This window comes from Mustela putorius, unplaced genomic scaffold, assembly GCF_011764305.1.
Source record: "Mustela putorius furo isolate JIRA1106 unplaced genomic scaffold, ASM1176430v1.1 tig00003845_pilon_pilon_pilon, whole genome shotgun sequence".
Lineage (NCBI taxonomy): Eukaryota > Metazoa > Chordata > Mammalia > Carnivora > Mustelidae > Mustela > Mustela putorius.
Window position 1 is genome coordinate 84161371 of NW_025421998.1, and position 24837 is coordinate 84186207.

The window sequence follows — 24837 nt, forward strand, 5'->3', positions numbered from 1 at the left end:
AGTGGCATTCTTACGTTCATGTATCCTCTTTCTATTCAGTACTTACTCTAGGTGTAGCCTTTCAGGATTGGCAGCTGTGTGTTTTCAGATGAAGTATATTGCACGCTTTGAGACTTTAGCGTATGAAGAGCAGAATGGTGAGGAGGTAGCATTTCATAAGGAAGGCCTCACCTACACTTACCAGTAGTGACTTCTAGGCTTCTGTGGGAATGAAGGCCTTATAGGTGTTGAGGTAATGGTGGGCGTGCTTTATTACAGGAAGCTGGAGACAACAATCAATTCTGTTGGAGGAACCTCTTTTCCTGCATCAACCTTCTGAGGTTGCTCAACAAACTGACCAAATGGAAGCATTCCAGAACCATGGTGAGTGGGGCTTCAGATCATAGAGGTGTCCATCTGACTGAATTTTTTTAATCTTAAATATTTATGGACTTCCTGCTTTGTGAGCTCTATAGGGAAACACTGAATGCTACATAAGGTGAACATCTAATTCTGGGCATTTATTCATGTGAGATAATTATTCATCAGTCCATTTCTTTACAAGGATCTGAATATGGGCCCTCCCCCAGGGCAGCTCTGGTTGGAAAGTTAGCATTGTTATATGGATTTATATTGGATTATAAGCACATATCCCAGATGATACAAGGCTAAGATTATTTACTGCAGCATGAATCATGAAAGACTGGAAGCAATCTAAAGCCCATTAATGCAGGACCAACTGGTATATCCTTATAATAGAATATTATCCAAGCATTAAAAAGAATGAGGCAGGGAAAAAAAAGAGTGAGGCAGTTCTATATTGATATGGAATAATTTTCAAGATATATTGTTAAATAAAAAGCAAGGTATGGAACAATGTGACAGGATATGTAGTTGGCTGTGGTTTTTGTTAATAAAAATAATATGTGTACATAGAATTATATATCCAGATGATACAAAAGAAACTGGTAAGAGCAGAAATGGGATGTGTAGCTGACAAAATTATTTTGCTCTTTATACCATATACTTTGAATATTAGAAACTTTGAATTGTGACATATAAATGGAGTGGTTCCTCTATGTTCTTGAAGACTAAATATAAATAGAACCTAGGCCATGGATTCCCAAAAGCTCCCCCAGGGTACTGAGACCAGTCAAGTTGGCTTAATTGTTTGTGAGTTGGAAGTTCCAAGACACTTTAGATCCTTACCTGCCTTTCTTCACTCCTGCCCCTCTTTAAACGGGTAGATGCTGGTGGTATTCAAATCAGCTCCAATCTTAAAGCGGGCCCTCAAGGTCAAACAGGCCATGCTGCAACTTTATGTTCTGAAGCTGCTAAAAATACAGACCAAGTACCTGGGACGCCAGTGGAGGAAAAGTAACATGAAAACCATGTCAGCCATCTATCAGAAAGTACGCCACCGCATGAATGATGACTGGGCTTATGGGAATGGTGAGTATTCTCAGAGCTCTTGACCTCCGAGAGTTTCCCAGGGTTTAAACAAAATTAAATAAGTGGCTCCTGGGTGGCTCAGTTGGTTAAGCGTCTGCCTTCAGCTCTGGTCATGATCTCAGGATCCTGGGATCAAGCCCCCCAACCCCTGTCAGGCTCTATGCTCACTGGGGAGTCTGCTTCTCCCTCTCCCTTTGCCCTTCCCTCCCCACCTCTCATGCTCTCTCTCACTCTCATACTATCTATCTCTCAAGTAAAAAAATAAAATCTTTAAAAAAGAAACTAAATAAATAGTTATCTCTACTCTTTCGTATGAATTGTTACATAGTTTGGATAAGAAAGTTGTAATTATAGTCACGTGCTGATATAACATACATTAGGGTTACTGCCCCCAAATTCTAGCATGTGCCCAGATCCTATATTAACTATAAAAATCCATTTTAGGGGCACCTGGGTGGCTCAGTTGTTTAAGCATCCAACTCTTGGTTTTGGGTCAGGTCATGATCTTATGGTCATGGGATCAAGCCCCGTGTGGGGCTCCAGGCTCAGTAAAGAATCTGCTTGAGATTCTCTCCCTCTGCCCCTCCCCCCACTTGCACATGCATGCTTTCATAGAACCCTGGGATCGTGACCTGAGCTGAAGGCAGATGCTTAGCCGACTGAGCCACTCAGGCACTTAAAAAATAAAATCTTTTTAAAAAGAGAGATAAACCATTGCGTATGGGACATGAGAGATCTGGGAAAGATGTATCTCTAGCCCTGAAATAAGTGTCTGAGTGGGGTAAATAAGGTAAAGATTTTACCTCGTAATTTTAACATACGCTGACACATACATTTATCATATGCTGAGAGAGGTCACAGGGAAGCAATCAGTAAATCCTTCAGTAATTGGTCCATTCTGATTCTCCTTGTTGTACCTCTTCCTGCCTCTTTACATTCCTTGAGAGCTAGTGATTCCATTCAAATGTGTAACTCCCATACCCTAGGAAAGCTCAGTAAAGGGAATTAAGTTGCCATTTTGGAAAATATAATACATATACCTAGTAAGAAAGTGAAATAATGAAAAGAAAGTACAGGTTAAAAAAAAATGTCCACCCTCTCAGGGACCTTATTTCCTTCTCAGTGGTAATCACTGTTAGCTGTTTCTAGACTACCCTTCCAAAGATAGTCTCTGCATATACATGTGTATTTTTTTAAACTGGAGTGACAGCATATTATACACTTAGTACATTGCCCTCCACAAAAAGGAAATTCTGAGTTTAATTTGTTCTTCCCCATAGACCATATACTCTGTGGTAGGAGGAGCAGAATCCTGAGTTGTGTAATTGTTCTTCTTCTTTCCCCAACACAGACATCGATGCCAGGCCATGGGACTTCCAAGCAGAAGAATGCACCTTGAGGGCTAACATTGAGGCTTTTAACAGCCGCCGGTATGACAAACCCCAGGACTCTGAATTTTCACCTGTGGATAACTGCTTGCAGAGTGTGCTGGGGCAGAGGTTGGATCTACCTGAGGATTTCCACTATTCATATGAGCTCTGGCTGGAGAGAGAGGTGTTTTCCCAGCCCATCTGTTGGGAGGAGCTGCTCCAGAGTCACTGAGCTCTTAGAAAAAAAAACATCTGATAGATGAGGTTTGGCTCCAATAAATGGTGCTCTGCCTATCCTGCCCACTCGGCCTTTGTTTCTAGCTCTGAGAGTGCTTGTTCAGGGGAAAGCTGGCCTAGCCCAGGACATCCAGTGTAGTGCAGGGCATTCTGGGGGCTTTGGGCCTGGAGATAGTACAAGGCTAGGATCCTGAGTCACAACAGATTGGTCAACTTGCATTGGGGTCAGTTGGGTGCCAAGTTGGCCTTGAACATCTGCTGGATCAGTCCTGGATAGGCTCTTTTGTGGGACCGTTCCCTGCTTTAGTCTTGCCCAGAACCAGGACCAGGCCAGCCTTTGATAGCCCCAAGAGTGAGAATAAGTTTATCATGGCATTTGACCCATGACATTCATCATAGATAATGGGAGAGGGAAGTCATAAAATAGGGAGAACATTTCCTTCTTGTTTATCCTGGATTCCTAGGACCCATAAGAAGTTTGGCAAAACCAACTTTGAAATTAAGTGTATATTTTAAATAAAAAATTTTGACACCTCTCTCTAAAATTATTAGCTCAAAGATGATTTTAGAGCACCTGCACCTTCTTTGTAAAGGATGATGACTTACTGTTACCTAAATACTGCATGTTATAGTAAGGTATATCATGTAAAGTATTTTTTTCTTTACTCCGAAGAAATCTATGTTCAATCTGAAAATTATTTCTCTATGTATTGTACATGGGGCATGGAGTGCTTTGCTACAGCCAGTCTGAAATAGACCTCCTCTAATGATGTTTCATGTTTTTCTGAAGCTATGTCAGTCTTCACATGACTGGTACACTATAAAAAATTATCCCTTTCATCCAATTCATTTTTTTAATGACAAGTAATTACAGGAGGTTTTATTTACTGAGATGGCAATGTCCATTTGTGCTCATGATCGATTTATTTTTTAATTGAATGGAATAGCAAGAGCATTATAGTTACCATTTTTCTTCTATGGTGATTAGTGATTTTTTTTCCTTTTTACTATGAGTGCTTTCAAAGTGTCATATGGAGATTTAGTAATACTGTTCTTACCTTAAAGTATTGCACACTTCTTTGAAAATACAGGTCTTGATGTACCAACCTCTTTAAACTTCTTTTGAGGGTGCCTGGGTGGCTCATTCAGTTAAGCATCTGCCTTCGGCTCAGGTCATGATCCCAGAGTCTGGGATCAAGTCCTGCTTCGGGCTCCCTGCATACGGAGCCGGCTTCTCCCTCTGCCTGCTGCTCTCTCTGCCAAGTAAAATCTTGGAGGAAAAAAATTTCTACTGAAGTTTGAATCACATACTTGTCAGAGCGCCTGGATGGCTCAGTTAGTTAAATGTCTGACTCTTGATTTTGGCCTGAGTGATGATCCTCAGGGTCATGGGATCAATCCCCGCATCCGCACTCAGTGAGGAGTCTGCTTGATGAGTCTTCCTCTGTCCATCCACCCCCTCCACACACAAACACACTCTCTCAAATAAATAAATCTTTAAAAAAAAAATCACATACTTCTCATCAGAAATTGGGTTTTTAGAAAAGCTTCTGATTCGACCAGGATCATTTTTTTTCCTCTTCTATTCCCACAATTATGTCATCTATATTTTCAAGCTTTTTTTTTTTTTAAATGCTCTCCCCCCCTGACATGGACACTATTGAATCTTTTTTATGATAGCATCAGGCTACTTTAATTATGCCAGGAAGTCTTGTAAGAAATGGCTTATTTATTCTGTCAACCACAGTCTCATTTGGAAGTCATGATACAGTTATTGACAATATCCAAAGGAACTAGACCAGAACTCCAACTAAAGATTGGATTTTAGCTTTTTTTTTTTTTTAAGATTTTATTTATTTATTTGACAGAGATCACAAGTAGGCAGAGGCAGGCAGAGAGGGGGAAGCAGGCTCTTTGCTGAGCAGAGAGTGGGGCTTGATCCCAGGACCCTGGGATCATGACCTGAGCCAAAGGCAGAGGCTTTAACCCACTGAGCCACCCAGGTGCCCCAGATTTTAGCTTTTTGAACTTTAGGATGGCAGGACTTATGTTTTTATGGAAAGGTAATGAAGAATGTAAGTATGTAATAGATGACACTTCTTAAAATACTTTGTAAATTTTACCTGAATAGGACAGCTGTCCTCATCACAATCAAAGTAATTCACTAAGCATATCGTTCATGAATCCTATTAATCTATTTTAATGTGGTTTAACTGAAAAGGCAATTTTCAAGGAAAGAGCAGTCATCAATCTATTTCTCTTAAAGCCATATAGTATTTAATTTGTGTCAAGAACAAATAAGTTGCCTTTTTAAAAATATGCGCATGAATGCTTTCTGAGGCATAGAAGTATGCTGAGCTTTAACATTTCATACCTTTTTACAAGTCTTCTCTTAAGGGAAGATTAATTCTCAGTGCAGATGGAAAAACTGAGATACCAAGAAAAGTGATTAGTTTCAAATCACAACATTTTTTTTGCTGACTTGCTGGGATAGCATTCAGGTATTGACAGCCAGCCCCATATGTTAAAGTAACTGAATCTTCCAAGAGAACCCATGTGTGTGGTTAGGAATAAATTCAGATTAACCAAGGTCCAATGGTGATTGCTGTTACTGTTTAGAAGAACATTACCTGAGTGATTTATAGATGATTTTTATTTGTGAATATCTCAATATAAGTTTGTGCTGATTGCTGTTAACATGGTTTATCTACTGAAAGCACTTTAATAAAGAGAAATTGAACTAGAGTTAGAAATTTGGTCTTTAATTCAACATAAAAGAATCTTAAAGACAGGTATAGAAGGGAATAATACATAAAGAAGATGAATATGTAAAATCTTGCCTAGTATTCCCTGGGCGTAGATTAATACAAACACAACTGCAAAATCTCAATGGCTTAGGACACACCTTTATTTCTTGTTTCTGGGTCTGCTGATCAGCTGCAGCTCTGCTCCACTCAAGTTAACTTGCAAGAGATAGCTCTGCTCCACACATCATCTTATTCTAGCATGAGGCTGAGGGGACTAGCTCCTGGCTGGGACATATTGTTCTCGTGGTAAAGGGCAAAGCAAGCACCTAACCATACCATGCAACCACCTGGAGGGTGCTTAAAGCTCTTCCTTGGATGGGGCATAAGTCAAATTGCTCATATTCCCCTGGCAAAAAGCAGTTCATCTGGGGCAAGCCTAACATTGGGCCAGAGAAGTACATTCTACCTATGGAAGGCAGTTGCAACCAGGCATATGTCTAAAGAGTGAGTCACACAGCAGCTTCTCAGTGAGATTTTGAGATTGGTGTAGGGCTTTCTTTGAGATTGTTGAGAATTTCCATAGCTTTCCGGTGAGCATTTGAAACCACGCATTTCAGTGCTTTATGCTGATATTTTCAGTTGTGACTTTCATGACCTTTTGTGTCCATAGTTCCTCCAGCTCTTCACCTTTACAATATTCTTGGTTATATAAAGGCAGTTCTATAAACGAATGAATGTTTTAATGGTCTCTTTTTGTCCCACAAGTAGTTGTGATGAGTCTGAATTCTTTCTCTCTAGGCCTTCTAACGATGACCTATATTTGCAATAAAACTAGCTGAGACTAAAAATGCCACTGCAGGTCTGGAATAAAAATGACACTGGCATATACAACCATCAGACTTGTGACCTTGATCTCACAAATGCTATTATTCATGAGCTAATTAACCACCTTAATATTCAGGTTAGGTCAAGTATGAACTTGGCAACTCTTTGGTACTCTGCCAAGGTGCTAAGTGTGTTTAGGGTAATTTGCAGAGGCAAAGAAAGTCCTGCCACTATCTCAGAAATACTGGGCATGACCAATTAACATCTGCTTTACCTGTACTATAATTCCAGGCCAGACTTTTCTGTAAGGCTATGACAAAATGTTTTCTGTAATGAAAATGTTTTACAAAATATTATGGAATTTATAAACAACTTTTGTGGTTTTAGAGCAGCTATAGCTATTCTTACATGTATTTAATACTAATACATATTTTAATGGATATTTTATATGATGCTTTTCAACATGAGAGACATCAAATACATATATAAATACATACATAAAATATATTTTAGAATAAAAATATCTACAACATTATTTTATTATCTATACAATACACAAAACTTTTGTTTGCTTTCTCATTTTTTCTCAACCAAAAAAAAAAAAAAGGAAAAAGAATATAGTGATATTGAAGAAAATTACCTCCTGTATAATCTCACTACTCAACAAGTGAGCTATTTATATGGTGGCAGCTTAACAATATAAGAAAAATGTGTAATCTCTAAAATAGGATAGAACAAGGGGAGAGATCAAAGCTCTATCTATATTGGCAGAGCATTTTGTACAACAACATGGAAAATACTTTTGGAAATATTGGCATGGGTGAGTCCTATTGGTGATTTTTGAGAAAGCACATGAGTTTTTTTCCCACTAATGTATTTTCAGTGACCTCTGGTATTCCTTCAGAAGTACTGGTATGGAAAGTTTATAGAAGGTAAGTCCTGAGTTTCTTATACTTTCAAATACGTTTTCAGGTGGTTCTAAGTGTTTGGCTATTCTAATGTTAGCCTTAAAATGTTAAATCTCAATATTTGGAGGATTTTTACAGAAATGTATTCTTGAGTTGAAGAGATCAGAGATCATCTAGGACAATCTCCATCCAACACAAGAATTCCTTTAATTAGTATCAGCTACGTATTTATCTAGCCTCTAATCTTTTCACTGACAGAAATATCACTATGTCATAGATTCAGTAGTAATAGTAATAACTGAAATGTCTACAAAAGAATTAGCTACCTCAAAATACAATCGACTTATGGTATTATTTGAGCCAGAAGAAACATGAATACATTCATGGAATCCAAACAACTAACATTAGCTATTGTACTTTCTTCCCCACTATATTAGTTTCCCAGGACTGCTGTAACAGAAACTGGGTGGCTTAAAAGAAGAAAAATTACTCTCTCACAGTTACAGGGGCCAGAAGTCTGAAATCAAGGTGTCAGCAGGACTCCCCCTTCAAAGGTACTAATCATTTCCTTGCCTCTTCTAACTTCTGGTAGCTTCTAGCTTCATGTCACTCCAATTTCTGCTTCTGTCGTCACATTGCTTCCTCCTCTCTCAAAAGCCCCTCTGCCTCTCTCTCTTTTCTAAGGATACCTCTGATTGAATTTAAGGCCCATCAGGATAATCTTCTTTTCTCAAGATTTTGCCATATAAGGTAAGATTCACTCTTTTGCAATAAGGTAGTATTCACAGTTTTTGAGGATAAGGACCTGGACATATCTTTTGGGAGGCCACAATTCAACCCACTACACCCACTAACACCCATCAGACATGTAGTAGCAAAACTGATTAATTTTCTCTTCCTTTCTATCATTATTAGAGGTGTAAGGCAAGACCTGAAGGAAGTTATTTTTATTTGAAAGATGCTTGCAGGTATTGATGGAGTCAAAGAAGATTCAAGTAAGGAAAGTTTCAGGTTGGGGTGCCTGGTGGCTCAGCTGGTTAAGCGACTGCCTTCGGCTCAGGTCAAATCCTGGAGTCCCGGGATCGAGTCCCGCTTCAGGCTCCCTGCTCTGCAAGGAGTCTGCTTCTCCCTCCCCCATCTCATGCTCTCTGGCTCTCCCAAACAAATAAATAAATAAAATCTTAAAAAAGAAAAAAAAAAGAAAGAAAGTTTCAGGCTTAGGTAGAGGATTGGACATAAGGAAGCAAGTGTAAAAGTGAAGACTATATTTAGGTATTTATAGGTATTTTTGTTAAGAAGATACATGTAAAAGAGTCAAGTAATTTTTCAGAGCACACAATGAAAAATGTAACTTCCCACCTTAGATCCCTGTCTCATTCCCCAGAAGTAATCACTGTAAATATTTTTCTATTTTTTTATCCTTTCAGAAAATTCCCATGATAACACCTATCTCTTCCCCACCAATATATATTTTTTAAAAATTTATTTGACACAGAGAGACAACGAGAAGGAAAACACAAGCAGGGGGTGAGAGAAAGGGAGAAGCAGGCTTCCTGCCGAGCAGAGAGTCTGATGTGGGGCTCGAACCCAGGACCCAGGGATCATGACCTGAGCTGAAGGTAGATGCTTAACGACTAAGCCACTCGATCACCCCCAATATTTTTTTTTCATACATGGGAGCACAACATATTCTGTCCTATTCTTATTTTTATCATATTTATCCCAGAAACCTATTTTTCCATATTAATATTTTCTTGAATAACTATAACTTGAATATATTTAATAATTAAATCATTTTCCCTAACACTGCTTTAAAGTATGTTTCAGTTAAGAAGAAAAGGTATAGGTGGAAAGAATAGTGTGTACGCCCACACATGCATGCATGTGTGTGTGTGTGCTGATGGGGATGAGGTCAAGGGAGATTTACTCAGTTCTCATAGCAATAGGCCAAAGCAATTTGAAATATAATTTCCTACCACCAGCTCTGGACATTCAGACTCCCAGATCCTGTAAATGTAATGAGACTGTGCCTGAGTGGGCTATGGGGAGGTTTTTAGGCTGTTTGCTCCTTTACTAATTAGCCAGATTTAAATTTCAAAAAGCAAGAACTTTAAATTTTTACTTTTGCATATTTTATGGAAAATAACCAAAGTCTTTCTAAGGAACTATAAGAGTACAAAAGTCACCCCATCTCTGCTCAAACACCTTTGGTGACAGTGACTTCCTTACTAAATATGACAATACCATCTGTCCCTTTCCCTCCAAATGGAAACATTAGTTTGAACATTCTGTAACTTTTTGTTCAAATGCTTAATAGAGCTGGCAGGACAAAGATCCTCCATGTGGATGCCTGTGAAAATATGTCTTCATGGTAAAATGTGAGATAGTTTACCCAGAAAGGCCATGCAGCATAATGGCTCAGATTGAGGGTGCTTAACCCAACTTGGTGAGCTACTCTCTGCAGGCTCTGTATCTATTGGCTTTGTGAAGAAGGACATGTTCTTTCCCCTCTCTCTGCCTCAGATTCCCCATCTGTAAAGCAGGTATAATACTTTATCTACCTTCTAGGATTGTAAGGATTAAATGAATCGATGTGCATATAGTATTTAGAATAATGCTTGCTAAATGTGAGCATTGAATCGTTATTGATTACTGTTATTCCCCACTCATTCTCTGCCCCCCACCTCCATCAAAGACTACCCCAGCAAGAATAATTAATAGCATTTTAATTCTCTAGACCAGTAATCAGCAAACTTCAGGCCCGGGGCCGAATCTGGCCCACTCACAGGTTTTATACATACAGCCCATGAGCTAAGTAAGAATGGTTTTTATATTCTTAAATAGTTGGGGGAAAAAAATCCATGGAAAAAAAATATTTTATGACACATGAGAATTCTATGAAATTCACATTTCAGTTTCTGTGATAGTTTTATTGGGACACAGCCATGCTCACTGGTTTACATATTGTCTATAAATGCTTTCATTCTACATCAGCAGAGTAGTTGTAAAAGAACACATAAGGCCTGGAAAGCCTAAAATAGTTACTAAGTTTGCCGACCCCTGCTCTAAATAATTTTGTCTCCTGTCCATTCCAGCTGGTCTTTACTGTTCTCCAAAGTTCTCACTGCTGGGGCCCTAGGGGCTGGCCAGAGGAAATTAGCTAAATTATTTTCTCTGTAACTTCCTCTGCAATATTAGAGTTATAAAGGATGGAGTACAGTGCTATACTATTGAACTTAATGAGATATTTAAAAAAAAAAAAGGAAGAGAGGGAGGGAGTAGAAAGGAGGAAATCGGAATTTTTAAATGCAACTTCTAAGAAAGATAATGATAGAATATTCTAAGTTTGGATGTTCTAAGAATGCATGCTTCAATTCTGGCAATGTTATTTTTTTAAAGAACAGCACAGTTTGTATTACTATTTATAAAGGAGACATAAGGATGTATATTCATAAACAGATAAAATTAAGTAGTACTATTCTTTTTCTTTTTCAAGCTTTTTTTTTTTTTTTTTTTAGTAATCTCTACACGCAACGTGGGGTTCAAACTCAATGACCCCAAGATCAAGAATACATGCTCTTCTGACTGAGCCAGCCGGGCTCCCCACCAGTGTAAATTCTAATGTGAATTTGAATAGTTATTTAAATTTAACTCAGCTTCCAGTTTACACAGGAAGATTTGTTCAGTTCTTATAGAATAAACAGATCTTAACTCCTAAATATTAAATGATTCTTAAGTGGACTGTTATTTTAGATGCATGCATTGTCAATGACTTTTTTATTCTAACAGCAGCCTGTGCTGTGTTATATAACAAAGTCTGTCTTTTCAGCCCCACCTCAGCAGCCCTCCTCCCCTTCCTGCAGGTCAGTGTGAAGCCTTTCTCTAGTGCAAAGGCTGAAGATCCACTTGGGTCAATGGAAAATAGTGACGCCATTGAAGTTGTTCCAATTGTCACTAGACCAACATGTTCTGCCTGTCTACTGACAAAGTAGCTATCTTGTGCTTTATAGCTTTTTTTTCCCAGGTTTATTGGGGTATAAAAACTTTAAGATATTTAAACTGTACATGTGATTATTTGGCACACATATACATTGTGAAAGGATTACCACAATTAACACATTCATCACCTCACTTTTATGTATGAGTGCCGCCTCCTGATGGCGCGGAAGAAGAATGAGGCACAAACAAGTCAGCTGCAAGAGAATGGGAGCTGGGGGTGTGTGGGGGGTGACAGTAGAAAAGATTGTTACTTATTCCCTCAGACCTTGAACAAACTGGAGAACATAATGGGAACTACCACACTAGTTGTAGGGAAGTAATGATGCCATGTGTGAAAAGTGCTCAGTAAGGTGCTTGACATCAGCGCTCCTGTGTGTTAACTGCTATCTGCAATACGAAATGAACATCTAGTTTAGAATGATGAAAATGTCAAGGGGGAGGATCCGTAAAGGAATTTACAAGGAATACTCGGGCCTGGACTCTTCTTTGGAGAGAGAAGTTAGAGATGACAAAGGGCCAAGAGACTGGGAGAACAGTGTTGCCACTGACAACCAACTGAGCCACTAACAGAGGGAGAGATGCCCTAAGTCCAGAGAATAGTGCAACCTGAAGGCCGGAGCTCAGCTGGAGGCCATTCTTTCTGCTGGGGGCTGTGTCCTCCTGAGAGGTAGTCACTGACATTATCTGATGAGCCATCAGTGAGGAGACATTGAGGCACAATAGCAGAGAGCTAAGGACTGGACTTTGAGATCAGCCAACACTTGAAGTGCAGCAGGAGGCAGACATGACTAAGTGATGCCAGGATAAGCAAGGGGCATAATGCACATCTCAGAAGCAAGTGAGGAGACTTAGAGGAGGAGGAGGGGAAGAGGAGAGCAACATTAACTTAGGCTCAGACATCAAGGAGGAGGAAGAAGGGGCCAGGATTGCTAGAATGAAGCGGGTACTTCTACTGAATCATGGCCATTAATCCATTAGCGTCTCTTACACTGCTGCGGCATACACAAATGAGTTTTACAAAGGCTGCACAGTGTGGAGAACAAAGTAAACATCTATTGGGTTGAACTCACAGGTCAGAAGCAGAACCACCCCTATTGTGTAGCCTTACTTAGAGCCAAAGAACCTTTTTTCAGGCCTTTACTCTCTTGGGGCCTGTACCAGGGTCTATATGAACACTTCCCCCTATTTTTCTCACTTCATCCCTCAAAGGATGCATGTCATTTTCCAAAAAAGGTTCTGGAATCTTCGATGACTTCTTCAAGGTCAGCCAGTGAGTGGCGGGGTTCCTAGGCGGATCCCGCCTACTCCAAGGCCAAGTACCACACCCGTCCGAGCTCCGCCCGGTCCAGGCTCCCAGCGCGAGGCTAAGCTTCCCGTCGCTCCCCGTCACTCGCGGCCGTCGCGCGAGGTGAGGTGACCCAGCTAGTGCGGTGAGGCCGGCAGGGGACTGGGAACGGACTGCCCCGCCGGGCCCAACCGCTGGGCGCCTGGCCCCGGTGTCCTAGCAACAGGTAAACACCGCGCGGCCCCGCCCCCCGCGGCGCGCGCAGCCCGGCGTTTGTGCGCGCGGCCCCGCCGGCGCCGGCGAGCCCCGCGCCCCCCCAGACTCCGGGGCGTGCTGGCCTTGAGTCACGCGGCTCGTGGCCTCGGTTCGGTGGGTGCCCAGGCTCCGCGCGGCGGCGGCTGGGTGGCTGGCTGCCCCCTAACCCCGCCGGGCTCCCCTGAGCGTCTGGGGCTCCCGCGAAGCGTGGCCAAGTCCCGGGCCTGCGACGGTTCGCGGGCCAGTGCGGAGGCAGCCGGGTAGGCGGCAGGGATGGGCGCGGGGGCGCCGCCCCCAGGCGATGCGGAGAACTGGGTTCTCTCTCTCTATTTCAGGATTGGGAACCCATGCCACACTCACCTGCTCGACTGAGGAATTACCATGGTAATACACGGCTTATTTAAGTATAAGAAGTTCCGAGGTTTGCGCTAAATTAGTTTAATACCGTTCTGCCGCGTCGAGGCACGCTTTACCAAGATTTGTTACCCACTCGCCTCGAGATGGGCACCTCCGTCTCCTGTCGTTGTGGGGGGTGTCCAACCTAGAGATCTGACACGGGGTGTAAAGATGGCGGGGGAGAGGGGTTGCCCAGGTGGTCTGCGCGTGCCAATGGGGAGAGAATCAGGCTGAGTCCTCTTTTTGTGAGTTGGTTTGTTTTCGTTCCTTGGTTCTGTTGAGCCACCTGCATAACTATGTGTGTGGGAACTAAGGAGAGGCGGGTACCGGGGCGTGAAACCCCAGAGTGCCCGCAGGGTCAACAGCGACTGGCCTAGGCACTTACCTTCTGCTGCCGCTGTCCTGGGTCCTGTGCAGGATTCTCCTCTACGGATTAGAGGCAGAAAATGAGAGCTGTTGAGACCCAGGTTGCAGGTTCTAAGGAGTGATTCTCTCTTCCAACCTTAGCTTAAAGAAAGGCTTTGGAGGAAATCTTTTGTGCAGGGTATTCTTGAATTTTATGCCCAGGAAGGCTTGCAACTTCCTTAAACTTCCATCTCACCTCTTTGGCTCACAGAGCTCCATCTTACACTAAACCACTCCCAACTTCAGTGGGAACTGAATCTCTCCACCAGAGAACATCTCCCAACTCCAGATCTTTTAATCACTACCTTCTCTGCACTTTCCAATGGCATGTTCATTCTCCTGGCCTGGAACTCATAAGCACTACTGTTCCTCAGCCTTAATCCAGACTCTTCGATGTGCTACCTACCTCACTACCACCAATGGGTCAAGTCCTGCCCTCCTTACCATCTGCCTGGACTCTGGCCCTATTCCACTACCTCTGTCCAGGGGCTCTCCATCTCTTTTGTCCTCCTCCTCCCCCAGTTTGATGGTTCCAGAATGGCTATGAACTTGTAACCCCCACCCCACGACCTTGGGAATTTCCAGTCTGCTCAAATAGTACCGCTGGGAGCCCAGGGTCACAGGGCCTCAGCCTCTTGAGCTTTATTTACCATATTAACTTCTCTACTTTAAACAAAATGAAACAAAGAAACATCCCACGCTAGGCCCACCTTCTTCTTGAAGCCTCCTGCACCCACCCCATCTCAAGATATTGATCTACTTTTTTGCAAGATGGGCCCAGCTCAGAAGTACCCCCTGCTGCTGTATTGCTCCCCAAGCCCCCATGACCTTCTACACCTCGCTTCCAGGGCTTCACATATTTCACCTTGGAGAACCTCACTCCTCATCCCCATTTGTCTCTAGTATAAAAATGTGTTTGGGATGGGATGCCTGGGTGGCTCAATGGATTAAGCACCTGCCTCTGGCTTAGGTCATGGTCTCAGAGTCCTGGGATCAAGCCCCACATCGGGCTGTCTGCTTAGTGGGGAGCCTTCTTCCCCCTCTCTCTCTGCCTACTTGTGATCTCTCTGTCAAATAAATAAAATCTTAAAAGAAAAAAAAAAAAAGAAAGAAATGTGTTTGGTAAATCTGTGTTCTTCCTTCTTCATATAAAAGCACTAGATAAATATCTCTTGATTTAAATTGTGGCATTCCCCGGGTTACTGTGCATGGTTGGTATTGTCATTTTCGTTCAGAGCCCAGGGAACTGAAGCAAAACGGTTTAATAAAGCCATTTAAGCTAATGGATTCCCACTGACCCTTGGGTAAAAGTTAAACATCTTAGCTTCCAAGGCCTGCAGGCCAGAGCTGCACACTGCCTACCTTCCCAGCCTAAACTCCTCTCACTCTGTGCCCCTGCCATGGTCACTTGGTGTGGCCTCAGCCACAGTGATCTTTTTTGAGAGGTCCCTGCAATTTGGCATGTTCCCTCCAGCCTCAGAGCCTTTGCACAAGCTGTTTGCCTGGGAATTCCCTGCCCCTCAGCCTATAGGAACCCTTCCTTCCTATCCCGAACTAGGCCACTCCCTGTCCAACCTGTGTCATAATGCCAGGTGTCCTGGGCTCTCACTCACAGGAGAGTGAGTAAATCTATGTGTAATTCCTCCCTCATTGGACTGTAAGCCTCATGAAGACGGGAGTCTGGAACTGCAGGTCCTGGTGCTCAGTAGATAATCTTAAATATTTATCAAATGAATGAAGGAGGCATCTTAAAATTCAGAAAAGCAGATATCTACCTTTGGTTTCTAAATCCTGGGACTGAATTGCATCTGAGTTGCAATGTATTCACCCAGCAAATATCTTTTCTTATCTACGAACATGCCAGACATTGGTCTAGGCCCTAGGAATTAAGTGCTGACCTCACAAACAAACTTCTGGCTAGGAAACAAACAATAAACACATGAACAAAATAGCACGATTAAATAGTGGAGTGTGATTGGGGTTGGAAGCTGGAAGGTGACAGGGCTGAGGGGGTGTTGGGAAACCATCCGTACCCCCCAACCTCCACTGCTTGCCTGGAACAGTCCCAATTTATGTTTGTTGAAGTGTCTTGATTTGGACAATAAGTTATGTGGTCACCCCAGTAATAGAATGTAGACGCAGTATCTGCGAGGGTTTTCCAACTTGAGCAGAGCCCCACACAAAGAGAAGTAACCAGTGATTTCCCTGTGAAGGTCTGCAGAAAGAGGTGGGAGCAAGGAGCCACTGAGCGGGTTCGGGAACTAGAAGAGAGGACAGTGTGGCAGGAGCCAGTGGCCTTCATTAAGGAGTTTGGAGATTTTCAAGTCAGGAGCCATGTGTTCTGAGACCGGAAACAGCCAAGAGCCATGGAGTTGTGTTGAACCGACCTAACCTGCTGAGAAACTCAAAAGTTTTTCACTCACAAAAATTTCTTAACAGATTTATTGAGGCTTAAGTGATGCACAATAAATTGGACATATTTTAATGTACTATTTGATAGGCACGGCATCTGGATGCTCCCATTAAGCCATCACGGCAATCAAGGTGACAAACACGTTGATCACCCCCTGGAAGTCTCCTTGTGCTCCTCTGGACTCAGTCCTTTTCTCTTGCTTCTCTGTGTCTCACTCCCTTCTAAACCTCCCATCTGGGGCAGCTGCTGATCTGCCCTGCTTGTGTGGATTAGTTTGTAGTGTGTAGGAATTTTTATATATACAGCTTGTATAGGTTGTTTTTTTTTTCTTTTTTTTGGTCTGGCTTCTTTCACTTGTATTATTATTATTTAAAATTTTATTTTTTTAAGTAACCTCCACACCCAGCGTGGGGCTTGAACCCACAACCCAAGAATCCCACAATCCACTGACTGAGCCAGCCCGGCATGTTGTAGCTGTAGCATTCATCAGCAGTCATTTTTATTGCTGAATGGTATTCCAGTGTATGGTTATACCACAGTCTGTTTATTTGTTCACCCACTGATGGACTTTTGGACTGTTTCCAGTTTTTGGCTAGCACAAACTTACTACGAACATCGCCTATACAAGTCTTAGATACACACCTTAATTGGCTGGATCACGTGGTAGGTATGTTTTGTTGTTGTTGTTTTAAAGATTTTATTTATTTATTTGACAGACAGAGATCACAAGTAGCCAGAGAGGCAGGCAGAGAGAGAAAGTGGGGAAGCAGGCTCCCTGCTGAGCAGAGAGCCCGATGCGGGACTCGATCCCAGGACCCTGAGATCATGACCTGAGCCGAAGGCAGAGTCTTAACTCACTGAGACACCCAGGCGCCCTGGTAGGTATGTTTTTAACCTTTTAAAGAAACTGCCAAACCGTTTTCCAGAGTGGCTCTTTCGTTTTACATTCCCACCAGCAGTGTAAGTGTAAGAGTACCAACACTTGGTAGGTCAGTCTCGTAGGCTGAGCCATTCTAGTGAGTGGGTGCTGGAATCTCATTGTGATTTTAATTGGATTTCCCTAAGGACTTGATGTTGAGTATCTTGTATCTTTTCATGTGCCTGTTGGCCGTTTGTGTATCTTCTCTGGGAAAGTATCTGTTCAAATCTTTGACCATGTTTTATTGTTTTTTTTTTTTTTGTTTGTTTGTTTTCTGTTTTATTACCGTGTCTTGAGAGTCCTTTATCCATTCTGGATATAAGGGCTTTATCAGATATATGATTTACAAATATTTTCTCCCAGTCTGCTTTTCATTTTCTTAACAATACCTTTGGAAGAGCACAAGTTTTTCATTTTGTTGATGAATGTATCAATTTGTTCTTTCATGGACCGTGCTTTGCTGTCAGATCCAAGAACTCTTTGTCTAACCTAAGGTCGTAAAGATTTTCTCCTATATTTTCTTCTAGGACTTTTATACTTTTTGGGTTTGGATTGAGTTTCATCTTTTTGCAAATGGATATGCATTGTTCCAGCCCCATTTTCTGAAAAAAAATTATTATTGCTGGATTGTTGAGCATGATGGTCAAGAAAGAGTTCTTGAGACATTTTAGGTGCAACTTAGTAAGTTTATCTAAGTAGCACGGGGACAGGACCCATGGGCAGAAATTGCTGCAGATTTGTTGTACAAAGCTGGTGGTTCTATGCTTAGTGCTCAGGAGGGAGGCACGATGTGTGGGGAGTATTAGATCATAAATGTTTTCTTTGAATTTCTACTCATAAGACCACTTTCACAAGATTACTCTGGCGCTTATCATTCAGCTCAGTATGAACTATCAGTGAGAGTTAGGAGCAGTCATGAGACCCTTCAAGGATGTAGCAACCAGTGTGTATTTGATCCTTATCGGAACCATGCAGGCTACAGGTCAGCCTTCTGGGCTGAAGAACATTTTTCTGCTTCTATCCCTCATCAATCATCCTTGCGCTATGGAATTACTTTTGCACTTTTGTTGAAAAGCAGTTGTTCCTCTATGTGTGGACCTATTTTTGGACTATTTATTCTGTTCCATTGATCTATTTGTTTGTCTTGACACCAATACCATACTGTCCGGATACTGTAGCTGTATGATAATTCTTTTTTTAAAAGATTTTATTTATTTATTTGAGAGAGAGAGAATGAGAGAGAGAGAGAGAGCATGAGCCGGGTGGAGGGAGGGCCAGAGGGAGAAGCAGACTCCCTGCTGAGCAGGGAGGCCAATGCAGTACTCCATCCTGGGACCCCAGGATCATGACCTGGGTCGAAGGTAGTCGCTTAACCAAATGAACCACCCAGGTGCCCCCCAATAATTCTTGAAATAAGGTAGCATTAGTCCTTTAACTTTGCTCTTTTCCTTCTTTTTTTTTTTTTTTTTTAAGATTTTTATTTATTTATTTGACAGAGAGAGAGAGAGACAGTGAGAGAGGGAACCCAGGGGGAGTGGGAGAGGGAGAAGCAGGCTCTCTGCCTGGAGAGGAGCCCACATAGGGCTCAATCCCAGGACCCTGGGATCATGACCTGAGCTGAAGGCAGCGGCTTAACTAACTGAGCCATCCAGGTGCCCAACTTTGCTCTTTTTCAAAGTCCTTCGCATTTCCCTATGAATTTTAGAGTCGGTTTGCTATTTTCTACAAAAAGATGAGAACCTGGAATAAAAATATTGAACATTTGTGTGAATTTTAGTTAGCAAACTATTTTAGAGATTAAGACACTGTGGGGGGAGCAGTTATTACAGATAAGTTGTATGGTTGACATGCAAAAAATTATAAAATCATAAATAAAGCCAAGACCCTCAAATCTTAAGAGCTAATGACAGTGTATGTCCTAATACCCTGAGGGGCTCTTTTATCAGGAGGTATGGTTATCGTATGGGTTTTCATATTGTTGTGGGTTTTTTTTTTTTTTTTTTTTTTGATTTCCACATGAAAGCCAGGCCACTGTTGCAAGATACCTCTCATCTTCATTCTTGGTTTTGTATCTAGGAGTGTATTCCATTTCACTTAATAAAAATGTATTTTAGTGTTTTTAACACATTGACTATGTTTCTCTTTGATTAGCCTGGGACACTTTTAAAGTGAGATGCTATCAACATGGCATCTAGTTTATATAAATATTTGGCCCTTGCAGGTGTTCTTGATAACTTACACATTCTTCTCCTTTCCCTTGCCTAGAAGAAACCTTTCTTAATAATACACATCCATCTCTTTCTTTATGGGTGGGTCATAGGACATAGAGAAGTCAACTCCGCTTTGTGTAGCTCTAGCAAAACTTCAGATAGTTTATTCCCATGTTAGGATGGTGCGCATTCCTTTTCCCAGAAGGCACTGGCCTGGCAGCACAGTCATGGCCAGAGCCAGGGTGATACCGGACTCTGGCGGACGCTAGCTTGCACGGTGACCTTGTGGAGCCTCCACTCTTCCATTTTTAAACAGGCATAATGCCTCTCTCCCTCAAAACACAGCTTGGAGGATTAGTGGTGATAAAGTGATGGGGACAATCACTTATTGTTTCCTTCAGGTCTGACACTATACTAAGTGCCTTGTATTTGTCTCAACCCTCATGACTGCTTAATGAGATAGTAACTGCAATGTATCAAAGGCCAAAATATGTGTCGGCATCTGATTATCTAATGTTTTTAATTAAATTTTTATTATAAAAGTTTCCATACACACACAGAAATAGAGTAGTATAATGAATCCCCATGTATCCATTTCTCAGACTCTGAAACTGTCAGGATTTTGCCACATTTGCGTCATCTGTCTTTTGGGGGGAAGAAGGGGAGCTTCAGTATTTTAAAGCAAATTTGAGACCTTCTTGCAGATTTTAGTGTGCATCTCTGAAATGTATAAACATTTTCTTCCATGACCCAATGCCATTATCACATCTAACAAAATTAATAATTCCTTGATATTGCCAAATGTCCCTGATTGCCTAAAAATGTCTTTTTGCAGTTTGTTCAAATCAATGCAAACAACGTCCACATGACCATTAGATTAGGTTGGGTTTCTTTTAATCTGGGTGCTTAATACACTTTCATTGAATTAGATCACACGTGACTTCTCACGCCATGCAAAAATGTTTTGCTATTGTTACAGTTTTTTCTCCTCAGGAGTCACTTTTCTTATGTTCAATAGGAAATGCTTGAGATTATTTCAGGGTTATTAAAAACTGACTTATGCCGTGTATGTACTTGTCTTTGAAAGCCAGGTAAAGGGAAACGAGGAAAAGGCCGAGGCAAGTCTGGCGGGAAGAAACCGAAGAAACCGGAAGTGGACATCCTCAGCCCAGCCGCCATGCTGAACCTCTACTACATCGCCCACAACGTTGCCGACTGCCTGCAGCTGCGAGGCTTCCGCTGGCCAGGTGCTCCCAAATCAAAGAAAGGGAAAAACAAGACTTAATAGCATTTCACAGAGAGCAGAACTTGGGGACAAGAAATCAGGATAACACAACTACTGCAAGCAAAATAGACTTTACTGAAGACAATTTGAGATGCAAGCCAAGTGGGCTTTTCTGTGGTAGTTAGTGATAAAGAAATGCATTTTACTTCCCAGCTAAATTCAGCCAGAGTTAGCCAGTTTGCTTTTTCCTAAGTCAAGGGGGCAAAAAGTCTGAGTAAACATTCCACCGAGCGTGGTGGAATTGAAAGGACTTTAAAAATTATTATAATTCTGGGTCAGAATAAACTTTGTTCTCAAAAGGCAGTTCTAGCCTGCATGTATTTTATTTGCCTAAACAGGTTTGTTATGTAGAAAAGGCATGCCTGGGGTACCTGGGTAGCTCAGTTGGTTGAGTGCTGGACTCTCCATTTTGGCTCAAGCCTTGATCTCAGGGTGGTGAGTTCAAGCCCCTGCCCTGGGCTCCATGGGCTCCATGCTGGGCGTGGAGCCTACTTTGGGGCGGGGGGAGACATAGCAAAAAGCACAGGATTTGCTTCTGAACCTTCTCTTGGGCACTATTTGCTTTCCCCATCTCTTTCAGGAAAAATAATGACTACTTTGTTTCTAGAATTTTCTTCTCAGCAGTCTGATTCTTGGCTGATTTTAATGAGCCAGGGACGCCAGTGGACATGAGCATCAGTCCTGCTGTGACCTGAGTAGGGCATATAAACAGATGACTCAAAGGAGCTGACAGGGGACCATGTCCTGTTGCCGGGAAAGAGAGCAAATCGGCATACATCTCTCCCCTCTTTCCATTTCACTGGACTCTCCTCCACACTTTTTCTCCATGTTTACATCTTCCTTCCACCTTCGGCAGGCTTCCATTTAAACGTGGCTGAGCCTGAGGTATGGACCTGGTGCTAGAAACTTGCTGTGGGCATTCTGCTGCTCTTCCGTGATCTCCCTAGTCTGTGGGAGACATGTAAGAGACGAAACTGCAGTTCTTTCTCTTCAGTCCAAAAGGCCTAAAAGCCCCAAATATGAAACTTGGAAGCAAAGACATTTTGAAGTATAAACACCATCTCTAAATCACTTAGCATACAGAACACCTTTTCTGCTCTGTGTTCCTGGCATGCCGCACCACGTTCCCAGCACGGACACCTGCACCGTGGTCTCGAGCCGCAGCTGGGAGCCCGAAGCTGGTTTCTCTAACGCAGCACCTGTCTGGGATGATCAGCTTGCCTGAATTATTTCTAATGATTCCACGGCTTGCTTCGTGAGGACCTCAAAGGCTCGTGGAGCATGCTAAGAAAGGCTGCAACCTAAAACTCGGAATCTCATAAGCATCAGAGGAGAAAAGGCAATCACGCGAATACTTGTACTGGAGAAGTGGGGCGCTCGCACCGTACGTGAGTTTGTTGTAAATGACGTTCCTGTAGCTGTGCCATCTGTGCGGACTCTGAGACCCTGATTAGTTGCCAGAGGGGCCCTGGCTCACTCAGGTAAAGGTTGGTGCTGCTCTTAACCTGGAGGAGGGCCCTCTTGGTTCTCTGTGGACAGGCTTTGGGAAGGGAACACCCCCGCCACACTGCTAGACACTCCTGGGACCAATGCAAGTGGTTTATGTTTAGGAACACACTTCGGGACGCCTGGGTGGCTCAGTTGGTTAAGCAGCTGCCTTCGGCTCAGGTCATGATCCCAGCGTCCTGGGTTCGAGTCCCACATCGGGCTCCTTGCTCCGCAGGGAGCCTGCTTCTCCCTCTGACTCTGCCTTCCACTCTGTCTGCCTGTGCTCGTGCTCGCTCACTCTCTGACAAATAAATAAATAAAATCTTTAAAAAAAAAAAAAAAAAAGGAACACACTAACTCCAGTTCAGCCCTTCTCAAACTTGAGCGTGCTGCACGGTGGCTGGGGCGGGTTGGGGGGTCGGTCAAAGGGCAGAAGGGTGGAGCGGGGAAGTGACCTTCCTGCTCACAGCCCCTGCCCCAGCCAGGTTCAGATGCTGGAAGACGCCTGGGGAGGAGCTCCGCTCTAGTTACTGTGGCCTAACCAGGTGCCAGAACGCTTGTTGAGTCTTTCAGCTTGTAGGAGGTCTCATGCCCTCCTCAGCCGTGCTTGGTTCCAGAGCTGGTATCTGAGCCCTGATGCTTACTGGAACTCTGAGGGGTGGGATTTGCAGAGCTGTTTCTGATCTTGTCCCCAGCATGGAGATGTCATCCAGGGAGACGTGCCAGGCGGCAGACATTTAAATAAAGGCTAAGGAGATCATCTGGAAGTGGATTTCTTCTCTTGAGTTTGTTAAATGATGAGCAGAAAGGCTAGTCAGCCCTGGAATAGAGGAAGTACTGATCTGATCAGCGGGGGCACGGTTGATACCTAGCAAAGGAGGCTGATGCATGGGTCCCATCATGACGGAGGGCAGTCTGTTTCCCCTTCGATGGAGTGTTTGCTCTGTTATCATGAAAAAGGCACTGCAGACCAAAAATCCACAAAGAACATTACTGGGAAGTTGAGGAAAAAATGAATGTAGGCTTTAAAATAATACCGTATTGATGTGGATTTCTTGGCCATGATAATCTTATTGTGGTTATATGCCAGAACGATCTTTTTTTTTTTTTTTTTTTTTTTTTTAAAGATTTTATTTATTTGACAGAGAGAAATCACAAGTAGATGGAGAAGCAGGCAGAGAGAGAGAGAGAGAGAGAGGGAGGGAAGCAGGCTCCCCGCTGAGCAGAGAGCCCGATGTGGGACTCGATCCCAGGACCCTGAGATCATGACCTGAGCCGAAGGCAGCGGCTCAACCCACTGAGCCACCCAGGCGCCCCTATGCCAGAACGATCTTATCCTCAGGAGCTGAAGTGTTTCAGGGGAGGGGTAGGGGTGATATATGCAACTTACTTTGAAATGTTTCAGGAAAAAAGTGTGCATGCGTGCATGTATAAAATACATATTTTAACATGTTGCCACATTTGTACTCTCTATGTGAAATACACATACATGCATATATAATATGCTAGAGAGCCACAGATTAACATTTTGCCACATTTGCTCACTATGATTACATATATATAGGAAATATATATGTGTGTATTTACATATGGTACATATATATATACACACTGTATTTGCACATGCAAATATGACAAAAGTTTCCTGAATCTAGGTCAGTGGTTCTCCCCAGGGGGCTATTTTACCTCCTAAAGGACATTTGGTGATGTTGGAGATATTTTCGGTTGCCCCAGTCAAGGGGATGCCCCCAGCATCTGTTGGTAGAGGTCAGGGAAAGCTGCTGAAGACTTCACAGTGCTCTGGACAGGCTTCCGCAACAGCAGATTCTCCAGCCCCAAATGTTATGGCATCAAGGTTGAGAACCCCGGTCTACGTAAAGGGTCTGTGTGTTCACTGTACTTTCTTTCAACCTTTCTATAGGATTGAGATTAAAAAAAAAAAAAAAGTATTTGAGGAAAAAAAGGTGAGAGAGAAAAGATGTGTGACAGAAAGGTGAGGAAGTGAAGGAAAAACATAAGAAAATTCTTTCCAAGATCTCGTCTATAAGGGGATGAATCACAGCAAGGGGAGAAGAAAGCACTCCCGTCAACCACACTAACCCTAACCGCCCCCCTCATCCCATGAAGAATTATCCTGGGTGATCATGTTTAGTAATACCTGGCCAGTAGTAACACTACTCCCTAAGGCACAGCTGGTTGGACCAGCAGAGGCTTCTGACCCCTGACAATTCATCCACTGGCTGCTACGAGGGAGGCTGGTCTATTCCAAGACCAGTGGGTCCATCTGAGTCTCCGTCCTACAAAGACCCAGAGGACCAGGCACGTAGGAAGCTGACACTTGAAGGAAGCATGGAAAGAGACCATGAAAGAGCTGGAGCCTCAGGGGTCCCCAACAAGCTGAAGTTGCAGAAAAGCAGAAACCTATGGTCAGCAGAGCTTGGGCGGCAGAGGAGAGAGGTGCAGAGCCCAGAGGGAGGACATGGTTGTGGCCCGGACCACTTCTCCCCTTCTCCCCTTCCCCAGCTCCTCAGCCTTGGTGGCTGCACCAGACGTGAACAACTGGCTGTAAACCACAAGCTAGGTGAAGAGGACCTCTTCCTTGGGAGACCAGGGAATTTGGGACTAGGGCTCAGACGGATTAGCTGGCCAGGAGTGTAGGTTTAG

General features: G+C 43.0%; 2 protein-coding genes across 5 annotated transcripts in view; both read left to right on the forward strand.

Moving 5' to 3' along the window:
• Positions 1-8436, forward strand: part of STRIP2 (striatin interacting protein 2) — a 55527-nt gene extending 47091 nt beyond the window's left edge. The window contains exons 19-24 of one of the 2 annotated variants that reach the window (XR_001177621.2): positions 259-363; positions 1227-1431; positions 2783-2861; positions 7494-7542; positions 7956-8072; positions 8203-8436. Coding sequence is in view for 1 of the 2 variants with exons in the window: in XM_004741769.3 (XP_004741826.2) it covers positions 259-363; positions 1227-1431; positions 2783-3033 (561 nt within the window). In the remaining variant the exon portion in view is untranslated. Of the gene's footprint in view, positions 1-258; positions 364-1226; positions 1432-2782; positions 5784-7493; positions 7543-7955; positions 8073-8202 lie in introns of those variants that run through there. The other variant, XM_004741769.3, reaches the window with a different exon arrangement.
• Positions 8437-12771: 4335 nt separating this feature from the next.
• On the forward strand, positions 12772-20988 carry SMKR1 (small lysine rich protein 1). 3 transcript variants are annotated; one of them, XM_045062975.1, is made up of 3 exons: positions 12772-13028; positions 13393-13441; positions 20488-20988. In XM_045062975.1, exons 2-3 carry the CDS (start codon positions 13439-13441, stop codon positions 20683-20685), a joined length of 201 nt encoding a protein of 66 aa, XP_044918910.1. In that variant the 5' UTR covers positions 12772-13028; positions 13393-13438; the 3' UTR covers positions 20686-20988. The 3 variants fall into 3 exon arrangements, with proteins under 3 accessions (XP_044918910.1, XP_044918909.1, XP_044918908.1); XM_045062974.1 differs by lacking the exon at positions 12772-13028 and adding an exon at positions 13062-13171; XM_045062973.1 differs by lacking the exon at positions 12772-13028 and adding an exon at positions 13063-13317.
• Positions 20989-24837: the final 3849 nt, after the last annotated feature.